This window comes from Eleutherodactylus coqui, chromosome 1, assembly GCF_035609145.1.
Source record: "Eleutherodactylus coqui strain aEleCoq1 chromosome 1, aEleCoq1.hap1, whole genome shotgun sequence".
NCBI lineage: Eukaryota > Metazoa > Chordata > Amphibia > Anura > Eleutherodactylidae > Eleutherodactylus > Eleutherodactylus coqui.
In genome coordinates, this window is record NC_089837.1 from 327,441,557 (window position 1) to 327,454,998 (window position 13,442).

General features: G+C 43.5%; 1 protein-coding gene across 3 annotated transcripts in view; it reads right to left on the bottom strand.

Annotated features, from left to right (window-relative positions):
- Positions 1-13,442, bottom strand: part of BCAS3 (BCAS3 microtubule associated cell migration factor) — a 1,118,574-nt gene that overhangs the window by 1,097,745 nt on the left and 7,387 nt on the right. For all 3 annotated transcript variants that reach the window (XM_066575105.1, XM_066575107.1, XM_066575106.1), the window contains exon 2: positions 259-351. In XM_066575105.1, the coding sequence (XP_066431202.1) occupies positions 259-326 (68 nt within the window). In that variant the 5' untranslated portion in view covers positions 327-351. The remainder of the gene's footprint in view (positions 1-258; positions 352-13,442) is intronic.

The window sequence follows — 13,442 nt, forward strand, 5'->3', positions numbered from 1 at the left end:
ATAGCTGGCTAAGTGCGGGATTAGCAGCCGCAGGTGGATTTCCTGCAGCGAAATTTCCCATCGAATTTCCGCGGCAAATCCGCCCCGTGTGAACCCAGCCTAAGGCTGCCACACTTGACTGTTTAGCAACACCCAGCGAGGTGGTTGGGAAACCAGCCTCAGGTTTCTCATCTTAGGCCAGGAAGTGCTGCGATGGGAATACCCCTTTCATTTTTGTATGAAAGAAAAAAATATATATGTATATAATAATCATCTTACGTAACAGCATGAGGGCGCACCATCACTCCTCCCGTACACCGACTTGGGCGCCGTGGAGATTCCGTCATGTTTGAGTAGTAATTTTTTTTAGCTCTGAAAGAAGAAACAAAAATGATCATCCTGACCGATTGTCTTTTAAATAATCCACATTTTGTTATGCAAGTAGTTTAAATCTCCCCAACGTTTGCGCTTATTGATATTGCAAACACCCATGCAAAATGTCAAACTGAACGGCAGTACCTTTTTTTTTTCTTTTTATACCCAACCCACACAGCCACTGCTTTCCAGCCAGCTTCAGATTTCCACATTGTTATTTAAATCGGTGCTCAGGGAGTACAAAAATTACATTTCCCACAATGCCCCCTGCTAGTTATGGATGTGTGCATTCACGGACTGCACAAACTGTGTCATCATTACAGGATCTGAAGGCATTGCACAAGCCTGACCAGTATAACAGCGGAGCGTACAGGTTCTAACCATTGGATACTAATGAAGAACTAAGCAGTGGGAGACCACAGGGAAAGCAATCTCTCTGCAGCTTTGTATAACAAGTTAGAATACCATATTGCAAAATTACACGTTATCGCTTTAAAAAGCATATAACGGTCACTTTGAATCGCCAGAATACTGCTTTAATTTAAGTGAAAAGGAAAGAAGGGTATATAACATACTGCAAACCTTCACAGTACAGCTACATAGGTTGTAAACACTGTTGATTTTTTACATTGGAATCAAGTGTGGAAAAATTTGCAGCACTAAAGCCCAATTTACACGCAACGATTATCACTCAAAATTCGCTCAAAAGCCATCATTTGAGCGATAATCGTTGTGTGTAACTGCTCCCATCTTTTACTCTTCTGCTGAACGATGATTTTTAGGTGAGCATAAAATCCATTGTTCAGCTGGAGAACTGATAGCAGAACAAAGGGGCTGTATGCAGAGAACAGACCACCTGCTGTTCTCTGCATACAATATGGAGGCTAATTTACATGCAAATGAAGGTAATAAGCTGCTAATGGGCATTAGTGCCCATTAGCATCTTATGCAAAATGATCGCTCAAACTGTCAATCATACTATCTTTTGAATTAATTTTGAGCGATCATTGTGTGTAAATGGGCCTTTACAGTAGTAACAGTGGATAAACCTTACAAATACCTTCCAGATGCTGCGGAAAAAAACTGAGAAGGATCCTCAAAAAAGGAACGGATATGGAGCAGCTTTTAAATCCACAACATTTCTATTGTTTCATTTAGCAGCAGAACTCTCAACTTTCAAGGAGTAGAGTAAATTCCGCTGTAAGGGCTCATGCCCACGGCCGTGACGGGCGCTGCCAGAGGAATATCTCAGCGGAGTCCACCATGGCGCCTCCCCAAAACCCCCCTACTTACCACTCCAGATCCTCCGTACACGTCCCACATGGAACGCCAGCGCACATGCACAGTACAGCGCATGAGGCTCTGGCAGTGTCAGATGATGTGGCCGGCAGTGGGCGGGGCCGCGTATTCACGCGATACGCCTGCTGTGCTACAGCGGAAGTATAGCGTGACGGCCCGCTTCCATTGACTACAATAGAAGTCGACCGCACATATTCCCGCTGAATTTAGAACATACCGCGGTTTGTTTCATGCTGCGAAATTCCACATCGTGAACATTGAGCTATTAGGTTCAATAGAAGCTAATAGCTGCGGGGCATCGCAGCGGATTTCCGCCGCGTACAACGTGGCAGGAATCCGGCTGTGGGCATTAGCCCTTAATCAGCATGTCACAACAAGTGGATTTTGCAGTACATTTGTTGTGGAATCATAGAAAAATCCACAGCAGAATTTGTACTGTGAACATTACATTCCGTGATGCCAGCAGACGCACAAAATCATTACTTCCCCCACACTGTCTAAACAAGCCCACAATATAATGCCCCATTTACACGGGACCACTTGTCGGCTAAACAACCTACAGGAGCGGGTGACGTCACGCTAGTTAGCACTCGTGCAGAACATTTAGACAGGTAGATCGCTGCCGAGTATCGCTCACTTCTCACTCAGGGCTTCACATTCTATGTGAAACACTGGGCGGGGAGCGATTAGACACAGCGAGAAGCGAGCGAACCAGTGACGACATTTATGCTGGTTGAAACTCAGCGACAAAGAAGAAGTGCATAATGGGTTTGCCTTTAGATGTAATCATTATCACATACAGTCAAACCTCTAGTTTCCTTGGTAATGCGTCTGAAAGCAAGCAGTCAAACTTGAAACCAATGAAACTCGAGGTATTTATTTCCATAGGAATCAATATAAATCCCATTAATTTGTTCTAGACATTCCAAAAAACACACTAAACCACATTTAATAGAGAATAAATATGGTTTTTAATACCAGAAAAAGCAGCCTAATGTAGAGCTGTGTGTTATCTGTGGTGTTACATAGGACTGCAGGTCACATCTACTGCATTATCTGTCCTAAGTTATTACTGTGTTATATGTGCTGTTACATAGGACTGCGGGTGACATTATTATCTGTCCTCAGCGTTATCACTGTGTTATCAGTGGTGTTACATATGTTACATAGGACTGCAGGTGACATCATTATCTGTCCTAATAGTTATCACTGTTATCTATGCTGTTACATAGGACTACAGGTGGCATCAATACTCACCTTTCAGGTGCCGTCTGGGTCCCCACCGCTGCTTTCGGAGCTTCTGGACGGCTGCCAGGTGCTTGTCAACCCAGCAAAGCAGCTATTGTTAGTGACGGGGATTGAATTTCCCGCCTCCCAGCAAGAGATTGCTCTGATTGGCTGAATCGGCTGAGTTACAGCCCTCTCAGCCAATCACAGTCAGCCAGCAAAATTCTGGCTTGAAAAATTCAGCGAAACTGGCAAAACTAGAAGATCATGAAACTAGAGGTTTGACTGTATTTTCGTTCATTTGAACGAATTTTCCGCGACAATCGTTACGTGTAAATGGGCCATAACACTGTTTGCTTCCCACAATACCACCTTATGCTTTTGCAGGGATAATCTAGCATCTGTCTACCATCTTGACTGTTATCCTAACGCCATTCACTTGAAGCAGTTATTGAGAGACATGCATGTAGGGCGATGTCTGGCACCGCACGCTTTCTCAGGAGCTTATTGCTCATTTCTGTCATGGAGGGCGCCCAGCACAGACACTGGACCTTCTTATCCGCACTGCACAAGAGGTCTATCTTTGTAACTACCCGGGTGCTGTGTAGCCAACGTCCCTCTCCTTACCTCCCCAATGCTGTGCCACGCACTGAGTGGCATCCCTAAAGGGACAGGCACTTATCAGCTGGTTGGTGCCAAGCCGATGGACAGTCAGCACCAACTATATAACAGGATCAGAGGGGGCACACCTCGCCTGAGAAAAAAAAGGTTCCCTACCTTCCTGTTCATTAGGGATGGCGTGTGCCGATAGCCATTTTGGATTTGACTCGAACGGATCCCTGACTCCGACTCTGGATTGGTATCTCAGATTTGTATTTCCATAATTGGTTATCGATTCTTGCACCACGTGTTGGGAATACCGTCAGCAGTTGCTATTAGAGGCTACTTTGGGAACGTGGTCCGGAGGTTCCCTATACAAGGGCTATACCCCAATGAGAGGTGCAAAAGCAACAACACATTTGGTCCATGCTCCTTTCCAGAAGCCTGACCATGACAACAGGGGGGTACACTTTAGAGGTGGTGTGTGGAGAGATGTTGGGAGCCATGCCTGCTCCACAGTCGGCGGGTGATGGCGGTTTGTTCTAATATAAGTTAAACCGTTTCAAAGTGTTACTGTAATGACTCATGTCCACAACCGTGCTTTCACTGCGTATTACGTGTACGCTGCACGGACGTGTGATATGCAGTGAATGGACTTTTATTGCTCCACGTACACCGGCGTGTGGACCCTGTGTATCGATACGCACGAGAAATAGATGGCAGCATGCTCTATCTCTCTGCATACCACACAGAGCCCTATACATCTGTATATGCTGCATATGATATGCTGTCTAATACATTGGGTATGGAAAGCGTTTCTATATGTAATCCCACTTTAAAACAGAGAGCGAGGAAGTAAAAAAAAAAAATAAAGTCCCACTGCATATGTGTGCGCGTGTGAGACGCAGGCATGCGGAGTGCGAAACGCAGCCATCCCCGGCCTCTCCCAACCGAGCCGGTGCCTACAAAATGGTAACATGCTGCAGGGACACCAGCAGTGGTTTACACATACACCCGTGGACAGGAGTCCTTATTGGAACAAATTTCAATTTCTAAGTAGCAAACAGACACTAACTTCATGCAGCTTAGTGCTTGTTCACATCAGTGTATGGGGGGGGGGGGGGGGGGGTGGAGACGGCAGGCACTGACTGCATGCATCGGTCTTATGACAGAGTCGTGCGCACCCTCACTGACAGCTGTCCAGCATTTTCTGTTTTAACCACTGTAAATCAAGTTTTATGTGCCTTCCACTAGGGGTCTCCCTTCCAGCATCTCTGCAATCCACTGTCTGTTGGGCACTCAGTTTCTCTAGCAACTAGGACTTTTAGATATCTACTTAGCTGTTATAGAGGGGCTGCACTTCAAAAACACTTCCCCTCCCTCTCCCCCCCCACACCCATTTTTTTTTTCCCTCCCCACTTTAAAAAAAAAAATCATAACTTTAATTGATCCATCCGTGTAGATGTCTGAGGGCTTGTGGGACGAGTTGTATTTTGCAGTGTAATGTACTTAAAAAAAAAATTCTAAGTGGGGTGAAATGGAAAAACAACAAAATTTACATATCTTTCGGAGGGGAAAGGGGGGGGGTGTCTTGTTTCTATGGTGTACACATTGCAGCAAGAATGACTTGATAACTTTATCCTATGGGTCGGTACGATTTTATTTATTAATTATTTTTTGCTGCCATTTTCTGACATCCATAAGTTTTTAATTTTTCCATCAACATATTTGCGCGAGGGTTTGTGTTTTTACACAATGTCCTGTAGTTTCTATTTTTACCATTTTGGAGTGCAAACGACTTTTTGAATGCTTTTAGCTTGAAGACAGGGGGTGACAGAAAAAAAAAAACAGATGACATTCACCTTGTGGGGTAAATAATGCATTACTTTGGTAGATTTCACTTTTATGGACGCAGTTTTTTTAGATTTTTACAAGTATGTCAAAAGTTTCTTTTTAATTTATTACCTTTTATATTTTTACATAAATTAATAAAACTTTTTGAAACTAATTTTTTCCTTTTTTCATTTTTTTTAAGTCCCCATGGAGGACAAGAAATTGTGATAGTTTGATCGCTCCTGCAGTTTAATGTAATGCCATAGCATTACATTATACCACGATCTAACAGGCAGTCTATCAAGTCATGCCACAGGCATTTAAATGCTGCTGTCAGAATTCATGGTGGCATTTAAAGGGTTAGCAGCTCCGATCAGCATGCTTATCAGAGTTTTTGCGGGCAGTTGTCGGCTGTAAGAAACAGCCAGCACCGCGTATTATGGAGCAGCATAGACCCCCTAGCCACCTCCATACAAATCCCAAACCTCCAGGATGTAAATGTACATTCTGTAGCGTTAAGGGGTTAATGAAAGTATATACTGACTGAAAACAGACACAGGCTGTTAGAGGAGCACACGTTGTCTGAAAAGTTAGTGTTCCTTTAATAATATATTATATATCACAACAGGATTATAAAACACTGAACTCCGCTTCTATTGTTCTCATTACAGTTCAGCAATGCAGCAACTAATGATACGGTTGGGAAGTATGAGGCCATGTAGTCAGGCCTGAAAAGTTGGTTGATTCATTGCAGTACATGAATATTAACTTACATTTAAAAAAAAGGCCTACGATTAGTAATGAGATATTTCATCAATTACACTTATGTGCTATGAGGATATTGTCCCCCTTAAATTACCTTCCACAGGCAACAAATTTATGCTTCGGCCCTAAGTATCGGACCTGAAATAACAGAGCAGAGTACTCTTATATGAAGCTTACATGATAGGATTGCTTGGGGGCTTTCTAGCTGAATCTGAGGTAGTATGAAATCTAAAGCTAATAGTGTTGCCCTGCATTTCCTGATGCTTTACACTGCAGCCGTGCTTGTTCAGATCCATGAAATAAAAAAAAAAGTGGTTGTAGGCGCTTGTTCAGTTTGGCTGCTGTGTACAAGAAGCAAAAGCTCAATAAATTCCCACCACATCTGTGCATTGACTATTAATTTCTATGGACACATTTACTATAACTTGGGCAAGAACAGATGACTTCATAACTGGTGTATATACTGTACATAATTAGAACATCCATAACGAGAAAAGCTTTAAATGAAGCGGCAGTTGATCATGTTCCCTACTGCACTAATTACGGTCAATGGGAGAGATGGAAAAGCCTCCAGTTGATAACGCTCTTAACTTGCGTAAGGCCCCCTGTCCATGGCCGAGGCGGAATATCGCTAGCGATATTGCTCTGTGGGGGACGAATGGGGAGAGCTGCCAGCTCTCCGAGGTGAGCCTATCTGATAGATAGGCTCACGGTGGAGAATCGTGGCATGCCACAATTTAAATCCCACAACCGAGAATTGCTATGATTCTCCGCTTGTGGATGCTGGCGCTATGCTTTCCATAGCAACATTATGGAAAGCTTCACACAGCATGATTCGCCGGTGGATCATCGCCCGTGGACAGGCAGCCTAAGGGTATGTTCACAAGTGAAGGCAAATGCTGCCGATTTTCCATGGCAAAATCTGCAGCATTTCCACATCAAAAACTGCTAATTCTGCACCATATCTGCAACCGACTCCAGCCTGCAGCTCTTCTCACCCCTAATACTGAACGCTGCCAGCCCCAACAGCGCACAGTCACCCAGCAACCGCGAGCTGCTGTCAGTCAGGTGATACCACTTCCACATCACCTGACTAGCGGCTGCGCTCAATAGCGGTTACTGGCTAATAGCGTGTGCTGTGCTCTTGGGGCTGGCAGCGTGCAGTATTAGGAGGCGAGGGGAGTATGTGCAGGTTGTAATCAGCTGCGGATAAGTATGTAATCCCCACCAATGGTGCGTTTTTTGATGCTGATGTACTGCAGATTTTACTGCAGAAATGTCTGAAATTGCACTATATTCCAGTGTGTGATGTGTGTTTGAAATAAAACTGGCATAAGCCAGAACTTCAAGTCGTCCCATAGTCCCGAGTATCAATTGCAGTGGTGCCAACCATCTTGGATGGCATAGATGGCGATTCCGATGTGCGAGAAACCCCCAGGTTACCACACAAGCAAAATGCCCCTGCACTTAACCCTTAGTGAAAAGTTATAGGTTTAATAGAATTAGGAGAATTCTTGACTATTAAAAGTTTGGAAGTGGACATCAACTGACTATGTGCAACATGGAAGAGGAGAGTAGTTGTTTGGTGAGCTAGCAACATATGCTATATGTTTACAGACCTAACAGGAAAAGACAAACTTCACCTGCCAGAAATGCAAGCTTGGTCCAAATCAATGGTGTTGCCGCTAGATGTGCCGGAACTACATATAGCTAACGAAGAGATACCTATGCAGTGCACTGAGATATTTATATACCTAGGGGTGAATGTTACCAGAAACGTAGCGGACTATGGGAGAATAAACCTGGAACCCCTGCTCGTTAAATGGAAACAAAAACTTCAAATCTGGCGCAAGCTTCCCTTATCTGTCATAGGGAGGGTGAATCTAAATAAAATGGTGTGGATGCCGCAGCTCCTCTACCTGATGCACAACTCAACCCACTGGATAAGGCAACGATTCTTCTATTAAGTTAGTGTTATGTTCAGGGAACTTATACGGTGTGGAAAAGGAGCCCGTATTAAACTAGAGACATTATGTAACCCTAAGGAGAAGGGAGGTTTAGCTCTACCTAACCCTATCTCATACTTTATTGCATCACAGCTACAACATTTCGGGGGTGGGAGACGGAGGAGACGTGGGAGGCTAGTTTTTGGATGCTAAGGGGACGCTTTGCGGGATCACATCTTTTTGAAGCCTTTTAGAGACACACCTTTAAGAAAAAATGGCCAGGCCCTTCGAACATTGCTGCTCATGCATAAGATATGGTGGAAAGCCAGGAGTATGGCGGGAATAGACAGCTGTACGCAGTTTACCCCAATATGGTGTAACCCATGCTTATCGGAAATTAACAAACTACAAGGCTTTCAGGAGTGGAAGAATAAAAGGTATTTGGAGAATCTCTCAGTTGTTGGAAGGGGGGGGGGGGGAGCTTAGACATGCTCTCCGAGCAGAAACACACTTGTCGGAAGTAACAGTGTCAACATATATACAGTAGCGGATATCATAGGTTCAGCCGTCACCACTGTAGGGAAAATCTCGAGGCTATACTCATACATCCAAGATGTGGAGAATGCACGAAACCCAATCTCGACTAAAGTAAAGTGGGAGGCAGATGTTGGGCCTATAGAGTCGCCGCACTGGGAGGAGATCCTACAGATGACGCCCAGACTATCCCTGAGCGAGTCACATAGATTATCTCAGTTACACCTGATACACAGGGTGTACCGCACGCTGGCCTTTTTACACAGAATCGGAGTGAGAAATTCGCCTGTATGTGCACGCTGTAAGACCCACACGGGGGACTTAATCCACATGATGTGGCGTGCCCAAAATTGCACTGATACTGGACAGAAGTATGCGATTTGGTTGGCACAGTGTTTGGTGTAGCTATAGACCACACGCCATTCGTGTGTATCTTGGGCTACATGTATGACTTGGCACTAGACGGGCACGAAAAACTTGCAATAGCTAGACTGTTGCATTTAGCTAGATGGTACGCAGAGGAACAGAGCATGCTGCGATCTGTCTCTTGTATGTATCGATATGTCTACACACATGTGCATCGATCAATAAAAGCCCATTGACTCCACCGCGTACCACACGGACGTGCAATGCACGCATTATACACGGACGTGGACATGAACTAGATCGCAATAGACCTGCGGTTTCAGGAGAGGTCCAGGGAGACCTTGCAAGGCGGAGGCCTCTTCCAGGCAAGTTCTTGAGCTCGGAGACTTCTACCCTCCTACTTTGTGTATCCTTAACTAGTTTATACTGTGTCTTTGTCTATTCCCAGCTCGCTGTGTGTTTTGCTGCTGGGTTCTATTTGTCTTGCTATTTTTTGTATCTGTGATCTCTGCACAGGCCTGGCTTCTGTGTCAGCTGTCTATTCTGCCGGGTGGTTCCACTCAGGACGACAGTGGATCCACAAACACTACGTTACAGGTAGAACCACTGTTAGGGCCTCAAGTGGGAAAATCATTCATCTAACCATGCCACAACTTTAAACACTTAGACATCTGCCTGAGATGTAACTGTGTGTCAAGTTTTGCAGCAAAGTTGCAACTTCTCGGGGAAGGAGTTACATGGACATGCACAGACTTTTTTAATTCCCCTGCACTTTTCAGAGCTGGGTTGCATATGAAAATGCTGCACACATGCAATGTATTGTGTAAGGACAGCGTTTCATACGCAGCCTATACAAATGTACAGGGCTCACACTGCTACCTTGGGCCTAATTCTTACCAACAAGGAGGGAATGGTTGAGGAAGTAAGGGTGGCTGGGACCTTAGGGGGCAGTGATCAAGCTATCCTTGAATTTTGGATAAAAAAAGGGAGGAACACCTGAGAAAACTCAGACCTTAACGTTGGATTTCAGAAAGGCAGGTTTAATGAACTCAGAAAGCGGATAGGAAGAATCCAATGGCTGGATGTTCTTAAGGACAGAAATGTCCAAAAAGGTTGGGAAATTTTGCTAATTAGATTCTCAAAGCACAATCATTAACAATCCCTAAAAGAAGGAAGAATGGGAAGCATTTAAAGAGACCAGGATGGATGAAAACAGAACTTACACACATGTTAAAAAAATAAAATGTCTATGAAATGGAAAGAGGGGGAAATATCTAGAGGAAAAAAATAATCTGCAGAGTAAATATCAGAACAGCTAAAGCTAATAATTGAGGCTTGCAAAACAGGGCAAAAGCAATAAAAGGATAAAAAAGTGAAGGACTTTGGGGGCATGTCAAATGCCAAAGAAAAATCAAAAGAAGCTTTAGGGTGTTTACAGGATAAAATAGTGAAAATTATGAATTGGTCAAAAATGTTGAGAATAACGACATTTTTAATTCCTATTTTGTATCTGAAACATCAACTGATCTTCACTGTGCTATTGAAGAGAGAAAATAATCCAGCCCATCTACAATCAAAGAGATGGTGAGTGGACACTTAGTTTCAACGGTTTTTATTGGAATAGAAGTGTAAGGGTGGCAACACTCTGCCGCAATTGCCCCGCGCAGGGGGATAAGTTTCAAACATTTAGTTGTAGAACAGAGTTATCGTAATTTCTAGCTTTTTATTAGCATCATAACAAAATAACTTAATGGAACATAACACAACAGGGTATAAACCGATTTTGCGTGTGGTAGGGTTGTTTTTAGTTATTATAAGTCTCACAAAAGATTTTTTTGGGAGGGGTGAATGATGAGGGTAAGAAATGTGAAATATGAAATAAAACAGATTTCGATGTTTTCTTTGTCCTATCTAATCTAATTACTGTGGTGTGGGTTAGGTTTTTAATTGTGATGATTTGGACATCATAGTTCTGCCTTCCACTTATGTTCTCGTATGGCTAAGCAGGTTGGGGTGTTAATATACTCTATCCAGGGGTTCCATACCTTTTCAAATTGGGTAATTGTATCTTGGCGAATGGCGATACGTTTTTCGTTCACAAAGATTCTATTGATGCGGGTTATACAGTTGTCGAAGGGTATTGTGGGCTTCCGCCATTGTTGAGCTATTACGATTCGAGCTGCCATGGTGATGTGCTGGAGTAGCTTAAAGGTTGGATTGCGTATCCCAGTGGGTTTATTTCCTAGTAGGAATATGAATGGATCTAATCCAAAGCTTGTTCTCGTTACCGAGGATATGAGGTGGGATATCTTTCTCCAGAAGGCTTGTGCTACTGGGCATGTCCACCATATATGGCTGTGTGTACCTGTATTGCTACAACCTCTGAAACATTGTTTGGAGACTTCTGGATAGATGGCATTTAGTCTCTCCGGTATCATATATGCCCTGTGTAACACCTTCAATGAGGTTTCGGTTAATGAGACTTGCCAGCTGTTCCTGCTTAATGTCTCGCAGCAGTGGTGCCAGCGGCTTAATGTTAGGGAAGTGTTAAAGTCAGATTCCCACCGTAACATGTATGGTAGTTTAGTGTCTACCATTGCACCGTTTAGCATAGCGTAAAAGTGGGAGAGAATGCCTGGGTGTGTTGGGCAGAATTTGCACATGGCTTCCATGCGACTTAGTTCAATCTTTATCGATGGGGGTAGCATTGAGGACCAATAGTGGAAAACTTGTAATTTTCTCCACCACTCTTGAGGTGGGGGGGGCTATGTCGATTGATAAATGCAGACATCGACATGAGTTTACCACGTATCAAGAAGTCATAGAGTGATGTCAAGTTGTTTGCTTTGCACCACGTGAATTGGGACTCTATTAGGCCAGGTGGAAGTCAGGGTTATGAAGTAGGGGTGTCAGTGGTGACGGGGTGGGGATCGGATTTAACTTAAATCTAGTTTGTCTCCAGAGCAAGATGGAGTAGAAGGAGAACGGCGAGTTGGTTTTTAAGTTTTTGTCCATAAAAGTGTCGACCAAGTGAGTGGTGTGAATTTGTTTTCTTCTATAGTGATCCACAGTGGGGCTTGGGGGCCTGCGTATATTGGGGGTATTTGGGCTAATCTAGCAGCTTTGTAATATTTTGTAAAGCAAGGTACTGAGAGTCCCCCGAATTTCTTATGTAGGCACATCATAGATTTGGAGATTGACACTTAGTTATTTTAAGTGACTTCAAGTCTCAAGGTGCAGAAGAATTACAAACTAGGATACTAAAGGAAGCAGCAGAGGTAATTGCTGAACCACTCGCCATAATCTTTGAAAATTCTTGGAGAACAGAAGAAGTCCCGGAACATTAGAGAAGGGCAAATGTTGTCCCCATCTTCAAAAAAGGAAGATAAGGAAACTACAGACCTGTGAGCCTGACTTCTATACCAGCAAAGACCTTTGAACAAATACAGCATGTATGCAAGTGCTTGGATGAAAATGGAGTAATTAACCAAAGCCAGCATGGGTTTGTAAGAAACAAGTAATGCCAGACGAATGTAATTTCCTTCTATGACAGAATCACCAACTGGGTTGATCAGGGAAATGTGGTAGATATAGTATATCTTGGCTTCAGCAAATCATTTGACAAAGTATCTCATACTATACTTATTGAAAAAAATTACCAAATATGGGATTGACAAGGCAACTGTTAGGTGGATTCACAACTGGCTGAGTGATCGTACTCAAAGAGTGGTCATAAATGGCTGCACAACCAAGTGGAAGAGTGTATCAAATGGGGTACCACAAGGCTCTGTCTTAGGCCCAGTGTTGTTGAACATTTATATAAATTATCTAGATCAGGGAATTGAGGGGAACTTTTCAAATTTGCCGAGGACACAAAGCTAGGAGGGATGCCTAACATTAGAGAAGAGAGAGCATTCAAAAAGACCTAGACAATCTTGGAAAGTGGGCAGCGACTAACAGAATGGTATTTAGCAAAGAGAATTGCAAAGTCCTACATCTGGGCAAGAAAAGTGAAAAAAAAGCGCATATAGAATGGGAGAAATTGGGCTAAGCAGCAACACATGTGAAAGACTAAGAGATCACTGACTGAACATAAGTCAACAGTGTGATGCTGCAACAAAAAAGGCAATACACTTCTGGGATGTATTAAGTGAACTATAGTATACTCTAGATCACAAGAAGTAATTATCCCCCACTACTCTTCCTTGGTCAGACCTCAACAAACTAGAACAAGTTCAGAGAAGAGTTACCAGGATGGCGAGCTGTCTGCAAATCATGTCCTATGAGGAACGGTTAAGGGATCTGAGAATGTTCAGCTTGCAGAAGGCAGAGAGGAGACTTAATAGCGGTCTACAAATATCTGAAGGGCACAGATTAGATATTAGAAGCAGAAAAAACAATTTTGACAGCAAGTGCGATGAAAGAGTGGAACAGGTTACCAGGGGAGGTGGCAAGTTCTTCTTCAATGGAAGTGTTCAAACAGAGGCTGGACAGATATCTGTCTGGGATGATTTAATG